This window comes from Misgurnus anguillicaudatus, chromosome 19, assembly GCF_027580225.2.
Source record: "Misgurnus anguillicaudatus chromosome 19, ASM2758022v2, whole genome shotgun sequence".
In the NCBI taxonomy this organism is placed as follows: domain Eukaryota; kingdom Metazoa; phylum Chordata; class Actinopteri; order Cypriniformes; family Cobitidae; genus Misgurnus; species Misgurnus anguillicaudatus.
Window position 1 is genome coordinate 15,300,038 of NC_073355.2, and position 26,645 is coordinate 15,326,682.

The 26,645-nt window shown below is 38.8% G+C and overlaps 1 protein-coding gene across 2 annotated transcripts; it reads right to left on the reverse strand.

Moving 5' to 3' along the window:
* Positions 1 to 610: 610 nt before the first annotated feature.
* raver1 (ribonucleoprotein, PTB-binding 1) lies at positions 611 to 25,632 on the reverse strand. Of its 2 annotated transcripts, XM_055189366.2 has the most exons (15): positions 25,236 to 25,632; positions 24,226 to 24,292; positions 19,564 to 20,033; positions 13,211 to 13,402; positions 10,788 to 10,908; positions 10,459 to 10,553; positions 10,310 to 10,381; positions 10,020 to 10,098; positions 6,876 to 7,045; positions 6,702 to 6,786; positions 6,463 to 6,605; positions 6,293 to 6,364; positions 6,084 to 6,200; positions 2,603 to 2,668; positions 611 to 2,480 (listed from the first exon to the last, which is right to left on the reverse strand). In XM_055189366.2, the coding sequence occupies exons 1-15, from the start codon at positions 25,548 to 25,550 to the stop codon at positions 2,334 to 2,336; spliced, it is 2,211 nt and encodes a 736-aa protein (XP_055045341.2). In that variant the 5' UTR covers positions 25,551 to 25,632; the 3' UTR covers positions 611 to 2,333. The 2 variants fall into 2 exon arrangements, with proteins under 2 accessions (XP_055045341.2, XP_055045357.2); XM_055189382.2 differs by lacking the exon at positions 10,310 to 10,381 and having other exon boundaries at positions 25,236 to 25,630.
* Between the last annotated feature and the right edge of the window lie 1,013 nt (positions 25,633 to 26,645).

The window sequence follows — 26,645 nt, forward strand, 5'->3', positions numbered from 1 at the left end:
TTTAAACCCGGAAGTATTGCCCTATGGCAAGCGGCTGCATGTCCGTGTCTGTTTTAAAGATCGCTCTGAATGGGATCTCTATGAAAAGTCCGTCACAAAAATGAAATTATCTCTGCTTTTTGCTCAAAATGTGGTGTTTTTGCAGAAACCTACCCATATTCAAAAGCTGATTACAAAAGAACCACTGAAGGTAGGATGAAACGTTTTTTTTTTTTTGTTTGAAAGCAGAGGGTCTTTTCTTTCATTTGATATATTGTATGTTTACAATTAAACTTTGGTGAAAATCTTGAGAAAAACGCTGGCGCTGGCTGGCAACTTTTTTTTTTTTTAAACGCTGCCGGTGAAAGAGTTAAGGGTGCATTTAAAGTGTAACATTACGGTCTTAACCTAAAATTCTGTCGATTTGACAAAATTGTGTGCACGTAATCATAGCTATTTTTACATTTATTTGTTCAACATAATTTGGGAAATGCAAAGCTATCCGAAGCTTAGGACAACAAACTTCTACTCTTAAATACTGAATATTTTATGCCATACGTAGCTGTAGAGCTAATTGCAGATGTTCAGTGTAGTGAAGCGTGTGCATATCAGATTAACCACAAAACTACAATGAACTTAAATAACATTTACTTGTTCAAATGTCACAACACAGAGCAGTAGAGCTGTACAAAGAAAAGAATGACTGAAGAGGTCATTTAACAGATGAATAACCTGAAAGGTTCAAGTTCATTTTACACAGCAGTAGCTATTGCCACGTGTCGCACGTGAAAAATCAATTACAACATACTGTGCGATCTCACTCAGATGGATACACACAAAATGTAAAGCAGCATTGTTCGTATCATTACAGACCAAATGAAACACGACAACAAGAGTTCAGGACTCCAGAAAAAGAAAAACTCAAGCATGTACACGGCAAATAATGTTAAATGTAGTTCGGCCTCACAGTGAGGAGAGATTACAGTAAACACCGCCTTATCTTTAAGGCAGGCACATGAGTAACCCTGGCTCATTGTAAGCCACGGTAAGAAATAAGAGGTAATGCGTTATCACAAATCAAAAATTATCAACCAGATTAATAATTCACACAGACAAAATAAATCACATTCCAGTCTGCAGATGTCACTTCCTCTCTGGGGCAAAGCAGTTAAAACCCACAGAGAGAGAGAGAAATGAAAGTCACAGTTACTACGGTAAAATAAACGTCACGCTGGGGCACAGGTCCGGCCTGCTTCAGACTGTTGGCTCTCATTTAATAAAAAAAAAACTAAACTAAACAAAAAAGGAAACTGTGGGCAAGTAAAGTCTGCAATTTTCATATGAAGCAGTGCCACCTTAAAAGCTAACTGGCTCCCTCTGTTGGTCTGCAGAGGAATGGCACTTTTTCTACGATTTTGTGTGGGGAACACAGAAGCAACAGCAGGCATACTGTGCTTTCTCTGCTTGGAGCCTGGTGTGGGGGAAGCAAAGCCCCTCAAATGCCATCTCCAAACAGCTGGGGCTTCACATGTGATAGCGGAGATACTAACTCTATGCAACAGCAAAGTGTGCCGATCGAACAAGATAAGAGAGGTGGGAAAGCAGGCAAAAAAAAACAAGAACAGGCGTGAAACGAGACCACTACAGGTGAGAAACGAACACGTTTAGGAGGATGGATTTACATGATGCGCATCCTCCAAGTGCAACAAACATTCACTATGGGAAAAACCTTGACTTTCTATTACAATGGAGGGATGGAAAGTAGTGCAACAAGAATGGTGCATTGTGGGAAAAAAACTTAAACTAACCCAGCGTAAAAGCTCCCTGTTAAGAGGATGAACCAAACAGACAGCTACCATATCTGTACAGCTAAATGCGATAAGCATATTAGGCTTGGCACTGCTATGTTGGTAGTGGGGGAGCTATACTAGACATTGAACAACTATATACACAACCAATGAGAAGCATAGCTGATAAACGCTATTGTCCTGCTTAATGAAACCAAATAAACCAAAATAAAAAAAAATAGGCTACAGAACAGGACTATTTAGACCAACAGGGTGTGGGAACCCTTTCATTATGGTATCCGTTGCATCTTTGGGTTGACAAAAAAAGTAAATTAAAATAAAATTAAAAAGCAAAATAAAATACAACAACTATTTACATACACATTGAAAGAACATACAAAAAGAACACAATCACCAACATAAGACTGATCATCTGAGCTTCAGGGTCCTCCAGTGGTTCCTGTGCCCAAGTGACCGTCCCATCTCTCATTACCGCCCTCGCACACACACTTAAAAAGGTAGTAATAACTAGGTGGCATCCGTTTGGTGAAAGCCCCTGATAGCTCGTTAAAAGATGCGCTTGCGTTTCAGGTAGGAGTCGGCGTAGTGTCCCCCGAGACCCTGAGAGTGCTGACCGACGTAACCACCCTCGGGACTGGGCTCTGGAGATGGGATGAGACGGGAGAACAGACGCTTATGCCCACCTATGGGAGTCTGAAGAGACAGAAAATCGAAAGATGCCCGCTAAGAATAACTGTTGAAAGGTTCCTGGCACACTTCTAATTGACAAGGAATAAATATAGACGCTGCAGACATCAGGGCTGAAGATGGCCTACCTTCATTCCAGCACCAGGTGCAGCAGAAAATGGGTTGGGATGAGTCACTGGAGGCATTCCAACGGCCTGAAGAACCACAAAAAGCACTTATTAAACTTTCTGCAACTCGTTCGGTCCATGCAGATACAAAGGTTACAAGAAGGAACACTGTGTACTGATGACATCAGAACAAGAATTTCTGAAATTGAATCAGAGTATTGAAAATGCATCCACGTAAGTGATTCTTGGGCTTGTTGCCAGCTGTGATGCTCATTTGAATCACAGCGCAACAAAAGACTTCAAAGCTAATGGAAAATCAAATGTGCAGTGTTGAATACTGTGGTTAGTCATAACACTCATGGTCTCCAATCAGTACCAAAAAAAGTCATAAGACAGAATAAATCATTAAAGGGATACTCCAACCAAATATCAAAATTACCCCATGATTTACTTACCCTCAAGCAAACCCGAGAAATATGTCCATCATCTTTCAGATGAGCACATTTGGAGTTATTTTAGGAAATTCCTTGCTTTTCCAAGCTTATAATGGGAGAAAATGGGGATTAGGGAACAACTTCTGACTTTAAACTAGTGTTGGCCTCATTTTGAGATCGTCCTTTCGTCAGCCTGTGAGACTGCGATACACGATTCGTATCGAGGGGCGGGGCAGTAGTTTACTCATTTATTTGTTCATTTTTTACTTATTTATGACAAGTCACTTGATTGGTGGACAAAAAGCAGCAAGGCCAACACTGTCATAACTGCTTAAAACTGATGCCATTAGTGCATCCGCGTCATTGAGTCCAGGTGCTCTAAAATTTCCTGCTTGCAAGGGAGTGGGAACAACCTCTCTAGCGGAAATGTCAGAGCCGCGCGTATTACAAGCTTAGGTCATAGACTGTAAAAAAGATGGACGTAGTGTCCGTGACATCACCCATAGGTTTCTGAAGATCATTTTTGAAGCCTAATGTAGGCGGTGCCTGCCGTCGCCATCTTGGCCGCACATCACTTGCAGATATCCAAAAATGGGTAAAAGGCGGGACGTGGGTGAAACTGAGGTGACTGATTGCCCCTAGCTCGACTCGAGTCACGGTTGAATAGCCACTGCTGTCACTAAAGTGGTCATGCCCTTAATTATGCAGAACTCTAAAGGAGATCGCTCAGCGCCACGCCGTTCTAAAAAAAACAAACACATTGTTTTCTATGTGTATACGCACACCGGCCCTGCCAGGTGGCGCCTGTACGCGCCGCCCAGCTGTGACTCAGAAGTTGCTCAAATCCCTGTCGCGCCACTCACACAGTTTAACATTAAATAACATCATATTTGTCCCAAATCATTAACGATTAACATTGGCTTCTAACGTATATTTTGCATTTTGAAGTAGACGCTATCTGACGAAGCTTGCGCTATTTAATGTGCACTTCCGGTTTACAATACCTCCGAGTTGTCCTAGACGCAACACAACGCGGCGCTGAGCAGCCGGTGTGCCACCCCCTTAAGGCTTAATAAAATTTAAACGGATGAGTTACAAAAAATTCACCTCCTTACAGTTGTCATGAAGGGCAAACTTAGCTATATAGACCAAAAACAATTTTTGTACAAGGCTGTAAACATTATTTCCAACTGTAAAGTTGGCCATTTTAACATGGAGGTCTATGGGAATTGACTCCCTTTTGGAGCCAGCCTCAAGCGGCCAGTTGATGAATTGCAGTTTAAATCACTTCCATATTGGCATAAGAAAGATCGGAAGGTTGCCCCTCAGCTCAGTTGCTAGGAGTCCATTCCGCGCGCATTCAGGTCCAAGCAAAAGTCCAGGACGCGCCCATGGAGTCCACGAGCGTGCAAGAAGGAATCCACGCACATTACAAACTCTCGCGCAAACTAAAGCCCACAAATCCTCTCATGCGAGGAAAAGCATGCAATACGCAAGTCAATGTGAAACTATGATGATGATAATAACTATCGCTAACTATCGTCATAGAAGCCCGCAATTAGCAATATGTCTGACGATCGTCGATACCATCAACCCAAAAAGTGCAATCATCCTTCACAGAGGTAATCCACACGACTCCAATGGTTTAATAAAGGTCTTTTACAGGTAGTCAATGTGATTTTGTAAGAAAAATATAAATTTTTCAAATGTTATATATTGTAACATCTAGCTTCTGGTAACAGCGGCATCTTGGATTCATGCGAAAGTTTTAGCATAGCGAGCGATCGTTGCTACAGGTACGTCATTCAGTGACTCGTAAATTAACAGAAGCTAGTTATTATATTTATAAAATTTAAAATATGGATATTTTTCTTATATACTTCGCATAGATTGCCCACAAAAGACCTTTATTAACCCCTTGAAGCCTTGTGGACGCCCTCTGAAGCCCAAAAAATATGCATCCATCCTTCATAAAGTCAGAAGTTGTTCCCGATTCATGTTTTTCTTCTCCCATTATAAGCTTGAAAAAGCAAGCACATTTACTAAAGTAACTATCCGCTTAAAAGATGATGGACATATGCATCTCGGATAGCTTGAGGGCGAGTACATTATAGGTAGTGATCAGTGTTGGGGGTAACACATTACAAGTAACGTGCATTAAGTAATAATATTACTTTTCTAAAGTAATGAGTAAAGTAACGCATTACTTTTTAAATTAATTAATTCTATTTAGAAATTTTTTTACTTAAACTAAACGTAGTCACGAAAAATTACGCACTATGCGTTTGAACTTGAGAGGAACAGAGATGGCAGGCCAGAGCTTGACATTTTTGCAATGGAAATATGCAATTTCTGAATGCAGAACTTCTCGGTCATAAAAAACACCTGCAAGGCCTGAAAGAGATCAAGCCTCAGTGAAGTAACAAAAAGTAACGCAAAAGTAACTTAAAAGTAACGCAAGTATTACTTTCCATGAAAACAAACTAAGTAACACAATTAGTTACTTTTTTGGGGAGTAACTTAATATTGTAATGCATCACTTTTAAAAGTAACTTTCCTCACCACTGGTAGTGATGGGACAATACATCGCAAAGGGCGATATTTGTACTTTTTATCATCGGCCGATACATTTTTTCCATAGGCCAGTAAATTTCTCTATTACTTAAATTTGATGTTTGTAATAAAGACACTCAGTGTCAACTCAATGTAAAGCCAAAGTCTGACAGACAGTAAAATGACCAATTACTCAGTTTTTAACATGGCGTTATGTACAGTCACACACACACACACACGTGCACACACTACTTTCACAAATTTTCTGTAATAACGTGTTATATTGGCCATACAGCTATCAATATATCGTTATCGGCCATACCCCCCCACACACATCGATTGACCACTAATCATGGGGTGATATTGAAATTTGGATGGATTGTCACTTTAACAATTTTCGCTACTTGAAATGTTACAAAAGATTAACATTTTTAACTTCATCCTGTAAGTTGCGGTGAGCTACAGAAACACTGAGGTAAAGCAACGTTTGACAGGTAGTTTAATATTGACACTACCTTATTGAGCTGGTTGGAATGGATGTTTGCAGGGACCCCAAAGCTGAAATAAGACTGTGGTGGGCTAGGTGGGTAGCTAAAAGGAGACCCTGAATCACTGAAGCCTGCATGTCTAGACTGCCAGAGAAAGAAACACAATTATGATAACATATGTCCAAGGTATAAATCACCATAACTAGAGGCAACAATGATGGGAGGTGATATCATACCTGAACTCCATAACCAGAAAGCACTGAATTTTCCAAAACTTCTTGCTGCTCATACAGGTGAGACAAGGGATCCTTTAAGTGGGATGGATGGGGACAAAAGATGACACAATCAAGTCAGTAATGTTTATAGGCAGTCCGATACTTAAAAGCTAAAATTAAAACCAGGCAACCTGGTGCAGAGGAGGAAACTCTGGTGTGTACGAGTCCTGGAAGCGCAGGCTGTAGTTCGAATGAATGCTGTGATTTGTGCGTTGGTTGGATGTGCTGCCCACCGCTGTCCTTTTTCTGTAGGGATGGGCTCTTGTGCTGGCACCTAAACAAAACGATGGCTTAGGGATCATAAGGTTTTGCACTAACAAAACTAAAGCAGTAGCAAAAACAGTACAGCGCGCAACCGAGCAAGACTCACCTGAAGATGGAAATATGCTAGGAGCAGTGAGAAAGGGGTTCTGGGATACACCAACGTCTTTAGGAGGTTCGCCCAATATAGAAACCTTTACAGAAATCAGAAAAACAGATCATGATTGACCTTATGACATGACAACAGAACAACAAATTCATCAGTTACCACCATTAGTCTCACCCCTGGAAGAGTCGGCACGTTCATTCCTTGTAACACAGGAGAAGGCGTTGGAGGAAAGCCAATCGGGGTGGTTGATGTCTCAGTTTCTCTCCCTAATGGTCTGCTCTGAGATGGTTGTTTAATGGGGCCAACAGGCTCATTCTGCAAGCCCAGACTTGAAGCAATACCACCTAAATAAAAAATTAAAAAATCTGAAATCGCACATTGATCCCCACAGGCCTTCTACATTTAATGGCAAAAACATTCATATTGTGGTGAGAGATGCTAGTGCCAATAGTAGAAATAAACAGATTTAAGAGTACAAATGCCTCCAGTGCAAAATTGTATCAAAAGTACACAGTTTGAAATACTCTAGACAACCAATCCAAAAACACTGCATGCATGTTTAAGCCTGGAATATAGTCAGTTTTTTACATGTATGCGCACAGCAAGCATAACGTATGCATAAAAACCATAGATCATGTAAAAAAATGCCACCTTTACGCCACTGCATTGGAAGTGTACTGAATAGTCTCAAAGTCATAGTTTTGTGTCACAGCCCATTTCACAAGCTGTCAAAATTGTTTTTCTGCTAACTTCTGAATTATTTCTTCACAAGTTACAAGATAGTGTTAGGGGGCAGTAGTTTACTCATTTATTTATTCGTTCATTCATTTTTACTCATTTATGACAAGTCACTTGATTGATGGACAAAAAAGCAGCAAGGGCAAAAATGTCATGACCGCAACCTTCTTAAAACTGATGCCTTTACTCAGAGCACGGAAAATTTTCCTGTGTGCCAGGGAGCAGGAACAAAACACTCGCTGGGGTGAGACGAGATCTCGCGAGATTAAATATGTATCACGAAATTAATTATGTCACGAGATTTCTCGTGGAGGTGAAATGCTGGCCGTTTCTCAAACCAAAGGCTGCATCCTTTGGAGGTCGCATTTGTAGACTGGATACATAAAGACTGTCTTATTACAGAATATTAACAATATGAAGAGTTTCGTTGCAAAACGAGATATTCATTTTTAACATTTTTTGTCAAAACATGTTTATTATTATGTTATTATTTAGTTTTATGGTGCTACTTAGCTGTATTTTTTAAGTTATGAAGATTTAAATAAAAAAAAAAAACAACTGCAGTTGAATTTATATTTATTGGAATGCACAACCAAAAAAAAAACGAGATTTCTGAAAAATTAAAAAAAACAGAGTTATCTCGTCTTGCAACGAAACTCCTCATATAGTTTATCATAAATTGTTGTAATAGAGAGAGATCGGAAGGTTGCCCCTCGATTTTGATGCTTTTATTTGAACCAATAATTATTGCATCAGCATTATTATGTAATTTTCAAGGTTATTGCTCACTTAAGTGTATTTGTTACGTTTACCTCAGCTTAACGTGATACAGTCAGAAAACCTGGAGTGGATCTGGTGCGTAGTGATTACAGAACGCTTACAGTGGAGAGAGGAACGTGATTTAGCTCCACTCCAGGCTTTGATCACATCCCAGAGACGAAAAATCTTTGATTATGTGCCCAGATATGCTAAAGCCCATATTTAACCTAACGCGAACGCAGATAGAATTTAAATCAGAATAGGACACCTGATAGTCTGAAAAAATTATTTAACCACATTTAACACTTTTAATGGCCTTAAATTTGACAATTTTGATTTATCACTTTTTAATACTTTTTAAAACCCCGCGGACACCCTGCTATCCATTGTTTTTAGAGCCCGACCGATATGCGTTTTTTCCGGCCGATGACGATACAGATATTAGGGAGTAAAAAAAACCCGATAACGATATATCGGCCGATATTCTTTATGTGTACATTATAGTTCAGTATATACTACAGTATATTATACTAAAGTACTGTACATAGAATACACTATATACTTTAACATAATATACTATGAATAAATACAATGCAATGCAATGATCACTCACAAATGTGGTGATCACTCACAAATGTGGTGATCCAACACTTATATTGATGTGACAAAGATATGTACTATAGGCAAGAAGTTAACAATAAACTTTATTATCCAAAATTAGTTGGATATCAGTGCACTAAACAGTAAACTTGACTTATTATAAATAACTTTAAAACACAAAGAGAACAAAATACATAAAACTTGCATCATTTGCAGTTTTGACGAGAATAACGTTATAAAGAGAAACTTATGAAGTCATTGATTAATATTAGCTTTACAGTAAGTTGTGTACTTCACAAATTAGTTAGCCACTCACCGTTACGAAGACAATGCTTGACGGAGCACATACTAATGTACACTATGTTTAATGTTGTGCACAACGTTTTTATAACACAAACCCAGGGTTCCGTGCAAACTTTAGACTTTAATAAAACTAATGCGTCTTCGCTCCGCCTCTTTTATTTAGCAAGGGTGTTGAGTTGCGCGAGCTTATTGAATCAATTGCTCTGAAATGAGCGTGTTAACTAACAACACAAGCAGCAGTAATCTCATATAGTGTTATATAAGTGCACGGCTGCGCGTAGTTTAAATGTGTCATTTCTCCGTCTCGCGTCATTTCTCCCGCTTGCGTTTTAACTCGCAAGTCGACAAAGAGACGGATTAAAAACACCAAATGTAAGCGGGAATGCGTCTCTCTTGTCCATTTATAATCCAATCGACCAAAGCGCGTCTTAATACCAGGTGTAAAAATGTTGTGAAGAAGACACTGCGTGACTGCAGCCACCTGAACTGAGAGACTGACTGACTGAAGTGAAGGGGGTGGGGGATTGGCTGGTGTCACTACAGTGAGTGATCTGGGTCGCCATTAGCAACCAGTATGGCGCACTCTGCTGGACAAACAAGTACTTACATCTTTCAAATGCATTTAATGTGTTCTGTAACAAACGTTCATATCGGCGCATATCTGCGGCTTATACGCCGATACAGATATATCTGCGACATGCTCATATCGGCCGATAAAATCGGCAAAACGATAAATCGGTCGGGCTCTAATTGTTTTGTCTCAAGATGCAAACCTGTATAGTTTTTTTTGTTCGTTCGTAAAAAAATTTAAATAGTCTAATATAAACAAGGACAAGCCATCTAAACTCAGTCCGGGAAACTGCCCATAAATTCCCAAAACAACAGAAACAAACAGATTAAATGTATAAAAGATGATACCTTGAGGTAACTCTCCCAACATGTTAATGCCTTGTTGGAGGGGAAGAGAAGCTAAAGTACTTTCGCTCAGCAATCCAGCCTGCAGGGAGATAATACTCCATTACTGAAAACCCACACACACAAACAAACTTAGCATATACACTTTGGACTTTTAAACACGGCACACCAAACCAACACAACCTGTTCAATATTCTGGCAAAAATAAATCGTGACTGCATTAAACAAATCAACCATTAGTCATTGTTTTGGCCACGCACACTACAACCACATCACACTGAAGACCCACTCACACAAGAAAGGAGATTGAACTCTTTACTGTGCAGAAGCTGTGCCCAAATTAGAGGGTTCCCTAAAAGCGCTTGCTAAGAGGGGAGAGACAGAGAGTGAGGGCTGGAAACACATGCAACCGAAATACTGACGGCTAACGAAGGGATTGTACCTGTTGGACTTGGTTCTGGAGCATCAGTTGCATAAGTGCGGCAGAAAGGGCGGGGTTAGCCAGCAGCGGTACATTGGGCGGAGCTCCCAGAAGTCCTGCATGTTGAGGGAAGAGTGCATTATGCAGACGCTTTCATCCAAAGTGACAGTGCAAATGGGTATATAATTTCAGGAGTACATTTGTTGCCTGGGAATTTATTTAACCCATTGTCTTAGCACTGTTGGCGCCATGCTTTACCATTCGAGCTACCGGAAAGACATTCTATACCAGTGACTGCACAAAAATCATTGACCAGGTCTTAATAGAAATACTATGTGACAAAAACGCACCTTGTTTATGTCCAGGGTTGAGAGATGCCAGGAGCATCTTAAGTGTTGCAGGGTTATTCAGACCTGTAAGGATCTGCATAGGGTTAGGTTCAGGAAGGAGACCTTTTCCTCGGTTCAAGGCCTGTAGAGACGGAAGATAACAATCTTCAAGGACCTCATGACTCTTGGTACTCAATGTGCAGTGAAATTGAGATTGAAACGCAAATAGTGTAAAGCTTCTGCTTTCTTATGACAACTTGACATAAACCAATACATCAAAACTTGTAAGATCTGTCATAAACATGACACAGCAGATTTATTATAAAACTTAAACTACCTAGCTTAATGGGTTAATATTACATAAATGGTCATTTAAATGTCATTAAGTGTTAATACTATGTCAAATAGTATTAAATACCTTAATAAAATGCAACAAAAATGTCAAAAAAGTTATACTTTATGCATGTGCACAATACATAAAAAACTGACCACTAACAAAACTTGTTCTTCCTTACACAGAGGGTTCTGAAAAACTAACAAAACATTTAATTAAATTAATGTATTTAATGTAATTAACACTTTTCTAGTGGTATGGATGATCCAACGCTGCATGACTTAACTCAGTATTGTACTGTTTTCATTTCATTTTAGGTAAAGCAGTCCCCAAATGCAATAAAATATAATTTTAATAATAATAATAATAATAATAAAATATTAATTATAATTATTGAATTGTATATGTTTAACAAATAAAATGAACTGTTAACTAAAAAAAAAAAGAGACACACAACACTATACGCACAACCGGCGCAAGACCGTCATAGAATGTCTCTAAACAGGTTCACGCCCACTTTTGGGGGAAATCAGACTAGACGTTCCATTGGCTTCCATTCAAAACAGCAGAACAAAGCAACCTTCGCACACAGCCGGCATGCGTAAATAACTTATGAAATCACTCAGATTAAACATGTTGAGTAATTATCTGTCCACCCTGCCTGCCATAGAGCGCGAAAGATAAATTAACATATTTAAGTTGGTCAATACAAAAACATGTCCCCTTCATTCTCCCAGCATCAAATTTGTGTAACAACGCTCCCTATTGGCCAGAGGTGTCTTACCCAGACATTTACTCGTACCTCATCGAGTCAACAGGGAAGCAAGTGAATGATTTTACTTCGTATTTGAAAGTTACTTAGTATTTATTTATTATGTCTTTATATTTAGAGTAATGAGTGCACTTTTCCGTCGAGTCATACAACTAACTGGCTTAGCGATATTTCCAGCAATCACTGGATGGCGTTGTTACACAAATTTGACTGTGAGAATGAAAGGGACATGTTTTTATATTGACCAAATTAAATGTGTTAATGTATCTTTCGGGCTCTATGGCAGGCAGGGTGGACAGATAATTACTCAACATGTTTAATCTGAGTGATTTCATAAGTTATTCACACCTGCCGGCTGTGTAAAGTTCCCGTCAAGTTCCCGGATGTGCCGGTAGTCCATATGAACTGAAGAATATTCTATCATTAAAATGTCTAAGTGTTAAAACGCTGTCAGATAATTTGTATCACTGTAGTTGAGGTCAAGAAAAATATTTATGATGCTGTTATAAAACTACCGTATATGACAGTATTAACACTTAGACATTAATGAAACATTTTATTTGTATCACTGGTAAAGAGTGGAAATGTGTGTTGTCTTGGTAATGTCAAGTTGTCATAAAGACATCTCAAACAATGTCATCTTTGCATTAAAAATGACATAATTGAATGAATGACACCTCATGACAGTTGTCATATACGTGAATACATTCTTCTTCATGTTCGTGACACGTGTCATGTCATGATTACGAAGATGTAATGTCAGTCTTATGAACACCTCTTCAAGTAAAGTGTTACCCATTTTTTGATCATGGATTTGTGCATAACATTACAATGCATCCGTTAGGCCCCGTCCCATTTCTACCCCCTTAAAACTTCTACTTGGTTTTGAGTGCCCTCAATAGTAAAGTCCCTAAACAAGGGAAGTGGGGGTTCAAATCTTTCCCTATGAAATGGGACACCACTATATGAAATTAGCGTAGCGAACGTGCCCACCTACGTCACATGCAGCGTGATTATTATTAATATGATTGAACTCTCGATAAGCCCGGGTACACACATCCTGAATATTGACAAAACTTCCCAGATCAGATTAGCAGCAGTCGGGAGACATTGTCAGAAAGCTTCGTGAAATATATTCATTAGTGTTCAAAATTTCACAAACACAAAACTCGTGTCATATTCCAACAATTTCCAGAATTTTAACATGCTTATATAAAGGGGAGGTATTGGGACGGGCCCTTAATTCCTCTCTCATACCCTAAAACTTGGTATTTCATGAAGCATGGGAATCTTCTAAAAAAACACCACAAGAAGGGTACAAGGTGGACAGTAGTTTACCATGGTCTGGGCAGCGATGAGGGCCGCTAGCATACTTCTTCCAGGTGGTCCGGGAGCACAGAAGGACACCCGTATGTGTGTGCCACCTAAAGCTCTTCCATCCGTGAGACGTTGAGCTTCCTCGGCCATCTCAGGCGTAGAAAACTCCAGTACCGCAAACCGGCGAAAGTTGCAGTCTTGACCCTGTGCAAGCTTTGATAAAAACAAATGAATTTGGTTTATGAGAAGCAAAGCATATAAAAAGGGAGGTCATATACATATGGGATGCAGGGCTCAAGACTGCCACCAAAATTTGAGAGTGTGCCACTGTGTTTTACATCGTCGCACATGTGCGACCAGTAAATTTGACCTTTTGTGATGTGACAATTAATTTGAAACAGCACATTGTACTTTCTGCATCTATCATTAAATTACTTAATAGTAATACAGTGGAAATAAGAAGAAATTTAAATAATTAGCATGTAGAGTTAAGGAGTGTGCCCCTAAATTTTCTGGTTGCGCCCCTAAAATTTTCAGTTGGGAGCCATAGTGAAAAATTTATTCTGGAGCCCTGAGATGGCATAAGGGTAAATTGAGAATTTTCATACGTTCCCTTTTGCTATAAATAAGCTACTTTTAAACAACATTGTAAAAATTTCTTAACAGCACACCGGGCCTGCTCGCCATGCAGCAGCGTCACAAAGGCTTAAATAGAAAATTAATTACATTTGAACACTGTAAAATACACAAAGCCAATTTCCCCCCATAAATAAATGGAGCACAACAGAATGAAACCGACATGATTCTATTCCTAATTCCACACAGATGGGATGCACTACAATGTGCCATGCCTAATAATGCACTCCAGCTAACGATATGCGTGTGGTTCGTGTTTAACATGAAAGGCGGCCGCTCTCTCATTCCAGAATGACCTGCTGACTGACAGCACCTGGCCCAGTCAGATGCTGGTCACCATAGAAACCAAAGCACTCTGCCAAAGAGCTCTCAGCATGGCCCTGTGTGAAGCAGGTCAAAGGTGAAAGAGCTGAACATCATTCACAATAAATCACGAAAATCCAGGTACTTTAGCACAACTGGGGAAATAATAGACTACAGCACAATCTCACTCCAATGTTATCCCGAACGAGCCCAGGATGCACGTCGTCCACTCTGTTCTTTTCATTACAACAAAAGTGAAAGATTACTAAAGGCAGCCAGTAAAAGCCCCATAAATGCAATCCACACATTTTGCATTAAGCCTCAATGTGTCAGAAACAAACCTTAAATCCTTCAAACCTCAAATTGTTGACAGAAGGTTTGGTGTAAGGATCACATTTACTTTGAAGTACAGTGAAAGCAAGTGACTTCATAAAAGGAATACTCCATTTTTTTTTTATATGCTCATTTTCCAGCTCCCATAGAGTTAAACATTTGATTTTACAGTTTTCAAATCGATTCAGCTGATCTCCGAGTCTGGCGGTACTACTTTTAGCGTAGCTTAGCATAATCCATTGAATCTGATTAGCATCAAGCTCAAAAATAACCAAAGAGTTTCAATATTTTTCCTATTTAAAACTTGACTCTCTGTAGTTACATCGTGTACCAAGACAGACAGAAAACCAAATGCTGCGATTCTCTAGGCAGATATGCTAGGAACCACACTCTCATTCTGGTGCAACAATCAAGGACTTTGCTGCCGTAACATGGCTGCATCAGGTGCAATGATATTACCCAGCGCCTGAAAATAGTCCCCTTGGTAACTTTTAAAGCCAACTTTTTATGCTAAAAGTGGTACTGCCAGACCCGGAGATCGGCTGAATGGATTCCAAAACGGTAAAAATCAAATGTTTAACTCTAGGGGAGCAGGAAAATTAGCATATTTTAAAAAAGTGAAGTGTCCCTTTAAAATTAGGGATCAGCATCATTTGGGTTTTTCCCACCATACCGGTGCAAAATCGATACTTTGACAAAAATAGTCGCAAAACAACAGTAGAAGAAACTACAGCATAAAACACGAAAACAATTCTGCGTTTGTCATTTTGTATGTTCAGACATTTAAGAAGCACTGAAATCTGTATTCTAATTCAGTAAATATCAGGCATAAGAAAAAAATTTGTTTGGTTCCGGTTTCCGACCGACCCTGCCAATTTATGTGCGACCCAAATTTATTTTATGAGCTTGGGGAAGAAATAATACACATTAAATAAATACACAAAAATTTTGAGGCGAACTATAATTTACCTTTTAGTACAGCACCGTTTTTGTAAAGCACGCGATGCAACGTCCTCTACCAATGCTAAAAACAAGGCAGCTATACGGTCGTTAACACAATCGTTCACACATCGTTGTCGTCACTTACAAAAGCAAAGGTAACTTTTGGTGTGCATTCGAGATGCTTTTTCGTGCACAGCAACGTAATCTTTTGCGCCCGCCGAAAGTTGTAACTTACAGACCAAAAAAGACGAGCTGAACAACGATATGCAAGTGGGCTTTTCTCTTCCAGAGAGGACAAACCAAGGCTCATTTTTGCGGTCAGAAAGTGAATTATAATATTTGAATTTATGACCAGGGCTTGACATTAACACCCGCCAAATGCGGGTAGATTTCGGCCAGCCAATCCCACTAGCCACTTTGCCAGGTTGAATATAATTTTTTAATTGTAGTTTTCTTAAAAGTTATGCGAAATGATAAACAATATGCAATGCGACAACTTCCATGAGCACTCTGCACCCAGCGCAACGCAAAGAGACCGTTTGTTGAGAGACGCGCACGCGATCAGCGGGGCGTTGCGGACCAAAGCGTCACCTTCCAGAGAGCGCGCAAGAGCTGATGGATTTGCGAGTGCACAAGAGGACGCAGTCTGAGCGCATTCACACATCGGGAAAGATAAAACAATTGCATGGAAGTGATTGATTAGATATAAATTGCGTGCAAACTCTCAGGGCAAGAGCGAAGAGAAATTCAGCGCATACCTGAATGCACACGAAATCAAAGAAAACCCACCAGCTGAGAGGTTTGCGCATCATTTTAATGTTACAATAATGCCCTCTCAACATTTGTCATTAAAAAGTCTTAAATCACTTTTATCAGTAACCATTATCAAGCTTATAAAATACAAATGCATAAACTAGCTGACAGTAAAATTAATGTACATTTCTTGACAGTATTTACTGCTGTTGTTAATAAATATTTAAAGTGGATGTCGATGGTTTTTGCGTTTATCTTTTCAGTTTAGAATTAGTGTTTCTTCTACACCCCTGTTCTACTTTTAATATATTCATTCAAAGTTAATCTATTTATGCCTTACTTACTAGCATGTTTTTCATGCACCTAAATATATGATATGATCTATACTGATATACCAGCTATATACCAGCTAGTAAATGTTGTCTTAATTTGGGTAGTCAGACTGCATTTGAAATTCAGTCTGCATCTAATTTAGCAAGTAAATTTGCTGGAATTAAAGTCATTTTAGGATGCCAAAGTCAAGTTTAATCATATAAAATTGATTTTACCAGCAACAAAAATTTGGCCAGTGAAAATGCTGAGTGGCTAGTAACTTTGAAAAACTAGCCACTTTGGCTGGTGAGCAAAAAAGTTAATGTCAAATCCTGATTATGACAAAAGAGATAATCCGTGGAGACGTGCTGCGCTGCGTGAGACAAACACTCAATATAGCCAAAGTCACCTCATATATCCGCTATTCAATTTAAAAATGTAACAATTTCCTACCTATCCCTTGCTGCCACTGGAAAAAAAATAATAATAAAATAAAATCCCTACCGACCCATGACCTAAACTGACAACCAACCAGAACCAAACTTATTTTTTTATGCCTCAGCCATAACGGCACTGGGTTTCGGTACCCAACCCTACTTAAAATCGTTTAAAATAAAGTTATCAATGTTAACATTTGACTAGCCAGACAAATCTTAACCAATACATTCTTAGGAATCTCTTCTCAAACATATATCACATAATACTTATATAAGCATAACCTGTGTGAGCTGAGAATCAGACTTTAGATTGCAGATAAATATGGGCAATAATAAGTGATCCCTGCCTTTTCAGAGCAGTTCTTGTTCATCCTTTCTATGAATAGCTGAAGACATATTGTACCTTTGGCTGATCAGTCATATTAGCTCAGTATTTCTGGCAGTTTTTGATTAGATCAGTAGTTCACAGTCCTGATATTGCAGAAGGCACATAATGTTCCAGCATATAATTTGGCAAATAAGAGCGTATAAAAAAAGATGAAAGCTTGCAAATTAAACATCAAATTAAAATTCAGGCATATGAAGAATAAATTTAATGGCATGGTGATTAAAATTTCTGATTACCTAACACTACCACAAACATAAAATGAAGGCAAAATCCAATTTCTATTTTATACCCCTTCGCCTACATCAGCCATACATCTAACCCGTCGCTTTAATAAAGAGTAGTGAGGGGTGAAAATTACCCCCAAGAAATCACATGTCATGATGTGTCGTCTCAGTTATCTCAGTTTTGTGGATTACAGTTTGTCTTCAGCAAATCGCAGAAGACAAGGATATAGTCTAGGCTTTCTCATAACCTTCTTTAAGTGAGGTCCCGAAAAATCTTAGTTTGATGTACTATCTGTCTGTTTCCTTATACCTACCCCTCTAACAAAGAAAACCGACACACCCCTAACCCCTTCACGTTTACGCGCACAATACTGCTGATATATAACCACAACTCGATAGACCACCCAGCCCCAAACTTTGGAATGTGCCGGACAAAAGACACTTAACATGAGTTTGCGTTTCTGGTCTGCCGCAGTCTCACACATATGAAAGTCAAAATATGAACCACTTAACTGTCATGGGCCCAAATTGTTTAGTAACAAACATATTGCCTATTCTAAAACTAAAATATTCATGACAAATTATATATCACTGGAAAGCTCAAAGAATGTTCATATTTTAAAGCCATTAGATAATAGATATTATGTAGTGACCAGGGTTTCCCGCAGAAAATGTGTTATGGTGGTAGGGTTAAGTGAGTGGGTGGGGCCGAGGGCGTGGCAATCAAAGGGGCAGGGCATATGCTTCATGATGAAAATTAAAATATTTTAATAAAATAAAATGTATTTTTAAAACACTCAAATAAAACTTAATTTTGAAGAAACTATGACAAAAAGTGAACACATACTAGATTATTTATGAATTAAATGTTTTTTCTAACAGGAATAGCTGCGCGATGAAGTGAAACTAAAGGGTTAATAAACAAACGAAAGCAGATGTTGTAGAACGTCTGGCGAACAATGATAGATGCGCTATTCTCCGAGATGTTTTATCAACTGGCTAGTTATCCTCCAGACAGTGACGACCCGGACCACGTCTTTCACATTTCGGCCGTGTGACGCGCGTACACGCTATTCTCCGAGATGCACTTGACGGCCTTTTGTACAGCGAATAATTTTTTTTTTTGGACGACCTAGTTAAGGCGGTAGGGTTTCCAAGCTTAGGCGGGCCGCCTTAAATGAAATATGCTGCGGGAAACCCTGGTGACAGTCATTTTAAGTGTAAATGTCACTGACCCCATGCACATTAAAGGGACATTTTTTTTTTTTAAATATGCTCATTTAGACCATTAGCATTACGCTTAAAAGTAACCAAAGAGTGACCACTCGGTGAGTTTCATGTCTTTGTAAACGAAAGTTTAATGCATTTTAGGAAGGATTGTTCTAGTGCACCTGTGGACCCATTGTGGAGGTGGGAGGTGGGACACAGGCACCCGAGGGTTCTCGGGGCAGCCGCATACGTCGAAATTTCTGTCAAAACCGTTCTATTTCACCATAAACAATCTGAAAACAGGGCTTTAAGTGTAAAATACCTTTAATGTCCTTTAAAGGGTCTTCTTTAAAAAGAGATTAGCTTACTACAACAAAGAATACCAGAGTTATACAGATTTTTAACTCAAAAAGGGGGCTCACAGTTAAGGGTTAAACAACTACATTTTAAAATAAGAACCCAAACTCCATATCAACAAATATAGCAATTTTTCATGATTCAATAAATAGACAAGGATGTAGTTTCCAGGGGAAGGGGGGAGGTGATACCATCAATAGTCAAAATCAGCAATTACAACCCAGCCAATATTTGATTAGTGAAAACATGGTTATAGTTGACACTTCAACCCCCCAATCCTCCAACCAAACATATGCCCTTGCAAATAGCGATCAATAAAAATCAAGCCACTAGAATTTTCCCAACCCACACTCAGCGCTTGAAAAGGTCACTTCACAAATCATTGTATTGTGAATGTCACTTTAATGAAACTAGAAAAAATTAAAGTTTAATCACTTAAATCCACAACCTGAACCAGAAAGGTTGAGAGCGTGTACCAACCTGGCAGAATATGGGCACGTGTATGTCTGACAGCACATTGCGGAGATCCTGAGCGGCAAGGATGCTTTGAGGTAGTCGGTCGACACAGAGGCAACGTGACTGTAGCATGGGGAAAGTGAGAGAGCCAACCTCGGTCCAATGAACGTAAAGCATGCGTGACCCAAGCTGTTTCCCCAGCAGCTCTGACTTGGCCCTTGCGGCAGAGTCCTTCTTCATGTACTCCACAAACCCATAGCCCTTCGAGTGGCCTGTGGTGGCACTGTGCACTAGGAAACAGCGTTCGATGTTTCCAAAGGGCCGGACGAGCTCTTCGAACTGTTGCTGGGTGAAAGCCCTGGGCAGGTTGGCGATGCACAGCAGAGCGTCTGTAGGCTGCAGCTGTACAGAGATCTCGCGGTCACGGAGCACGTACTGGTGAAATTCCTTAATGGCAAACTGGGCCTGCTCGCCATTCAGCAGCGTCACAAAGGCTTAAATAGAAATACAGCACATGCAAATAACATAAGAAACAGCTATAATACAAGATCAGTAGAGAACATCAATACACACGATAACTAGATGGCCCTTTTTCTTTTTGACAGAAATATGAGGGTTTGCTACTCAATGTTGTTCCAAACCTATATGACTTTCATAAATCCAAGAAATTGATGATAATTTTTCATACAATTAAAGTGACTGGTGACCAAAGTGGACAATAACTAAAATTTTGGGTAACATCTGCTGTGTTAAATTAATATCTTTTGAAGTTTGGAAAGGAAATGTTAATTTCTGGGTGAACTAACCCTCAAAATGAAGTTTACAAAATAAAACCCTACCAGTTAATTGTTCAGAAACAATTGAAGAGCTTGGTTCCAAAACAAGATAACTCTGTTTTTAAAAAATTTTCAAAAATCTAATTTTTTAATCAAACTGCAGGCGGTTTGTTTCGATTTAAGCTTTCATAACAAAAAATACAGCCAAGTAGCACAATAGAAACATGATAACATAATAAACATATTTTGAGAAAACAAAAATCTCGTTTTGAAACCAAACTCTTCAATTATTCTTTATATTTTCCATATTATGGAATAATAGTAAACTATGGCATAGCACACATTTAACTACAGGAATTATGTTGTAATTTAAAGCATCCAAAAATCAAAACTAAATATGCACCCATATTTAAAGGAATAGTCTACTCATTTTCAATATTAAAGGGATAGTTCGGCCAAAAACGATATTAAACCCATGATTTACTCACCCCCAAGCTGTCCGAGTTGCATATGTCCATCGTTTTTCAGACAAACACATTTTCGGATATTTTAGAAAATATTTTAGATATTTCTGTTCATTAAATGTTATGTTACGGGGTCCAGCAGTAGTCCACGACCTTCAAGTCCAAAAAAGTGCGTCCATCCTTCACAAATTAAATCCAAACGGCTCCAGGATGATAAACAAAGGTCTTCTGTGGGTAATCCGTGCGGTGTTTTTGTAGAAATATCCATATTTAAAATGTTATTAACTTTATAAACTAGCTTCCGGTAGCGCCGCCATCTTAGACTCAGGAGAGAGGATTAGCGTAGTGTACGCACTTTTCTTAGTGACGTATGACAAATTCGGAGGGCGGGGGCACCGAGCAGCAGCAGAGAAACTCTGTACGCTGCGTAAGCTCTCATCCTGAATGCGCATCACTCCAAAATGGCGGCGCTACCGGAAGCTAGTTTATAAAGTTAATAACATTTTAAATATGGATATTTCTACAAAAACACCGCACGGATTACCCACAGAAGACCTTTGTTTATCATCCTGGAGCCGTTTGGATTTAATTTGTGAAGGATGGACGCACTTTTTTGGACTTGAAGGTCGTGGACTATTGCTGGACCCCGTAACATAACATTTAATGAACAGAAATATCTAAAATATTTTCTAAAATATCCGAAAATGTGTTTGTCTGAAAAACGATGGACATATGCAACTCGGACAGCTTGGGGGTGAGTAAATCATGGGTTTAATATCGTTTTTGGCCGAACTATCCCTTTAAAATATGTTATTACCTTAACTAAGAATTGTTGATACATCCCTCTATCATCTGTGCGCGTGCACGTAAGCGCTGGAGCGCGCTGCGACGCTTCGATAGCATTTAGCTTAGCCCCATTTATTCAATGGTACCATTTAGAGATAAAGTTAGAAGTGACCAAACACATCACCGTTTTTCCTATTTAAGACGAGTAGTTATACAAGCAAGTTTGGTGGTACAAAATAAAACGTAGCGCTTTTCTAAGCGGATTTAAAAGAGGAACTATATTTTATGGCGTAATAGCACTTTTGGGAGTACTTCGACTCGCCTGAAAAGTCCGATCCTCTTCTCCCTCTCATAATGGGAGAGGGAGGGTGTTACTGCGCCGAGTCGACTATTCCTTTAAGGTGCCAAAGAATGCATTGAAATAATGTTAAATTGTTCTTTGCTATTTACATAGAAGGTATGTAACTTTATTACATAGCTTTTTTATTTACAATTTACATTTCATCAACGTTGATGCCACCTTCACATAAAAAGTCAGAGGTATGGAAGCGTTTTAGATTTCGCTATCAAGACGACGACGATAGTGTTGTGGCTTTAAATTTCTTTTATTAATTACCCACTTGTAAACTGCTGTTCACTGTTCTTTTTTATTAATATAGTATTTGTATTAAATCTATATTCATTGACTTGAATCGAGATTAAAAACCGACCCGGGAACCGTAATCGAAAATTGAATCGAATCGATTTGATAGCCTGTGAATCGAAATCGAATCGATCAATCTGGAACATCGGAATCGATACCCAGCCCTAGTCATGAATAGTAATGTTGAGCTCTTTTCTGATTGCTCTGAGGTTTATGTAGCTCACATTAGTAAACAGACCTTAAATGTTTGGGCCTGTATCAGACAAACAGGAATTGTTTGGAGATTGTTAATGGCTGTTTCTGAGTTGTAAATTTGTGTTTTTTTTTAGTATGGACCTGCAAAACGTAACTTTAATGTCAATAGTAGAACTTTAGCCTAAACGCTAGCAGCTAATTTATGTAATTTATAGCATTAATTAGCATGTAGCGCTAACTCAGTCACAACTCTTTTGTGTAATTTAATGTTAGGGGCGTACATCTCCACTGTGACACCACAGTCGGCGTTGTGTTAAGATTGGCCTGTTTTCCAGCAATCTTTTACATGCACAAGGTTTATATAAAAATGAGGAAACAAAATCTTTGTGGCTCAAGACGTCATTACCATGTACAGAACTCTTATTATTCATCAATGCCTAGTTAAATACAATTTATTATTCTATGGCACCTTTAAATTAGGGCTCGTAAAATTTCAAAATCCCTGGTAGCTCTTCAGGCAGGCACTTGGGGGGGGGGGGTGTAGCACACCGGCCGCGCAGTGTCGCGCCGTGTCTAGGACAAATCGGAGGTATTGTAAGCCAAAGGGGAGCGCATTAAATAGCACGAGCTTCGTCAGATTTTATATTTTGAAAAAGCAAAATATATGCTAGCAGCCAATGTTAATTGTTAATGAAATATGATAATTTAATCATGGTCATTTAATGTTAAACTATGCGAGTGGCGCGACAGGGATTTGAGCAACTTCCTGAGTCGTACCTGGGCGGCGTGGACAGGTGCCACCAGACGGCGCCGGTGTGCGTATACTCATAGAAAGCAATGTGTTCAAGTTTTTTAGAACAGCGCGGCGCTGAGCTGCGCGTCCTGTGTGAGACCCTCTTTAGGCACAGGTTGTTTTTATTCAACATTCAGTCTAAATGATCTAATTAAAATAAAATTTTCTAACAAAAAGTAATATGTTTGACAAGCATGTTATTGTCTACAAAAATAACCGCAAGCATTTAAACATATTGGTGCTGTATAGATAGCACAGAATTCACATACGTGACCCTGGACCACAAGATCAATCATAAGTAGCATATTAATAGCAATAGCCAACAACACATTGTAAAGGGTCAAAATGATTTTTATGCCACAAATCACTGGATATTAAGTAACGATCATGCTCCATGAAGATATTTTGTAAATCGCCTACCATAAATATCCAAATTGTATTTATTAGTAGTAATACGTGTTGCAAGGACTTCATTGGGGCAACTTTAAAAGGTGATTTTCTAAATATTTAAATTATTTGCACCCTCAGATTTCACATTTTCATAAAGTTGTATCTTAGGCAATTATAGCCATATCCTAACAAACAATACATCTATGGAAAGCGTACCTAACCAGATGATGTATAAATCCAAACTTCATTGACCCTTATGACTGGTTTTGTGGTCATATATTATGTAAATTAAGTTGATTAAGACCCTGTTTACACGTACATGGTTATTTTTAAAAACTGAGAGAACCAGTCCGCGTCACCATCAGCGTTGCCGGTGATTGGCTTACGTGGGCTTGAGCTTCTCTTGATGGCATATATGCACGGGTACGTGTAAATAAACACTTTTCTGAAAACTGAGTGCTAGATATTATTCCGTTTATGAAAATAGCCGCCCACGTGTAAACGTAGCCTAAATTGAATCGCAAGAGTTCAACACTTAATGTTTACACCACAACCACTCAAGTTATATTTAGCATGATTACATTAAATTAAAATCACAAAAAAAAATCTCTAATCATGCAAGTAATGAGTCATACACACCTGTTCCCTTGTACTTGTCCACAAAGCAGTACTTCATATCATAATTGCTTAGCAGCTCATGCACTTCCTAAAAAAAAAAACATAACACCAAGTATTGAGACATGTTTATTATATATTTATGGATCAATCACTGCATCCTCCATTATTAATAGTAATATACTGTTGACTCATTTTCTGCAAACAGAGAGTAGAAAAAAAGACCACTTTTTGCTTTCAAGCTTATTATGTCTCATCATCATAACATGAACCAGCACTTTCTTTTGGTGTCAGTGAAAGCAAAATGTTTTGTATGAGCCCCTTATGCCTATTGTCATCCTCATGGCTCCCATACAATACCAGAACTGCACACACGCACCTGTTTTCCCCATGAATCAAGCATTTTCCTAAAAGAACCACATCCAGTGTCAACTGACCCCTAAATGTTTCACAATACACTGAATCACCCTTTAAATCTGGATTACAAGACCATGTGATTCACAGGTGGATACTTAGAAACACCAAACTGCTAACAAAACTAAAAATAAAGGATTACTTTACATAGCTTTTAGTCAATAATACAAATTGAGGTTGACAAACCATCTGTGCTGAGGTAGAGATGACATTTTATAGGCATTTTAAACAGCTTTGTATGATTGTAGCAAATGTACACGTCTCAATGTGTGAATATATAGCTCAAATGTGATTTCAGAAGCCCCAAAGCTGTTATTTCCTCTGATAAGCATCAGGACGTTGGGTCGATTAAATGAATTGCCAAATGGCCTCGTGTCGTGACAAAATAACTCCCAGATGACTTCACTCAGTTATTCACGAAAACACAAGGCTCAACCAGTGGTCATTCAAGTTATTATCAGGACTTCACCTCACAATTAAGTTATTATTTGGAGTATCTTAAAGCCCCTCTATTAGCTACCGAGTCAGCGATAACACAAAATTGCAAATCACGTTTTCCATTCGTGTTTGAAATGTCTGTGAAACTCAAAACGTTAACACAAAACACATTTTGTACCAACCTGATTGCTAATATCAGCGGGGAGGTTTTTAATGATTATTTTGCGGCGATTGTAAAACTCTCTTCTCGTCCTTTCCAAACGGTTCGCGATCTCTTCTGGAGTGAGGGCCGTCAGCTCATCATCGACCCGTCGGGCACACTCGCTGCCCGTTGGTGAACCCACATCGCCGGCGTCCCCATCGGCATGTTCAAAGCCCCAGCTATCAGATTCGGCTGCTTGATCGTAACTTTTAAAGAGTGGATTAGTGACAAAATTGGCACCAGTATAAGATTTGTCGTCTCTGGCAGCTGAGCTAACGGACACCACGGCCGCCATGTCTCCCTCTGGAAGTTTGTACGCTCAGAGTGCTCGTTTGTTTCGGGCAGTTTAAACAATACACACGTGCGAGCAACTCGCCCGCTGATTGGTCGAGTGGAAATGCGCTTTTACGTTTCAGCACGAGAGGCGGGGCCAACGAGTCACATGTCAAATTTGAACACAGCAAGTTAGTTGCCAGATACCATTATAACGCAGTATAACCGATAATGATAGATAAGCGGTATAATTTTTGTTTTGGTTTATGTTACTCAGGGATCTGTTTGACACTAAATATATTAATTATATTGATGTTAATAAACATATAAATTTATATTGGTGTTAATGCACATGCTATACTATATATTTTATACACTTGTACACGTTTTGTACAATTTAAATTAGAATTAACATTATTGTAACATTGTAACATTATTGTAACGAACACCAAAACAAAACCTCCTATAAGAAAGATCAGCTTTAAAGGGATAATTCACCCAAAAAAAGGAAAATTCTGTCATCATTTCCTCACTTTTATATTTTTACAAACCTGTATGTCTTTGTTCTGATGAATACGAAGTAAGATATTTTGAGAAATGTTAGTAATCAAACTGTTCGTGAACCCCATTCCGTTCCATAGTATTATTTTTTCATACTATGGAAGTGAATGGGGCTCACAAATAGCTTGGTTCCAAACATTCCTCAAAATATTTTCCTTCGTGTTCATCAGAACAAAGACATTTATACAGGTTTGTAACAACATGAGAGTGATTAGATAATGACAGAATTTTTATTTTTGGGTGAACTATCCCTTTTAAAATCCCCTTTTTAAGACAACAGAGCCTACAACATTCTGCAACAAATATATGAATGCATCAAGCCCACCGTTTGCTTTCAATCTGGCAACCTTGCTTTAACGTCAGTATTTAAAGGGACAGAGTGCCTTCAAAAAAAAAGGAACAATTAAATATCCATCTAAAGCAGTGTTTCTCAAACTTTTTCAGCCCAAGGACCACTTTATCTTCCAATTATTTTCTGAGGACCACCTAACAGAATCCCACTCTAACACTCCCCCAAAAAACAACAAAATAGGAAGGATAAGCTAGGTTGTAACTA

What these genes read in the sequence shown, in the direction of transcription:
- raver1 (XM_055189366.2), bottom strand. Translation starts at nt 25,550, where the DNA reads ATGGCGGCCGTGGTGTCCGTTAGCTCAGCTGCCAGAGACGACAAATCT. An exon ending in GTTGGGAGAGTTACCTCAAG is followed by an intron (nt 7,046 to 10,019) that starts GTATCATCTTTT and finishes TTTTTTATTTAG; the next exon opens with GTGGTATTGCTTCAAGTCTG. An exon ending in TAGCATATTTCCATCTTCAG is followed by an intron (nt 6,606 to 6,701) that starts GTGAGTCTTGCT and finishes CGTTTTGTTTAG; the next exon opens with GTGCCAGCACAAGAGCCCAT.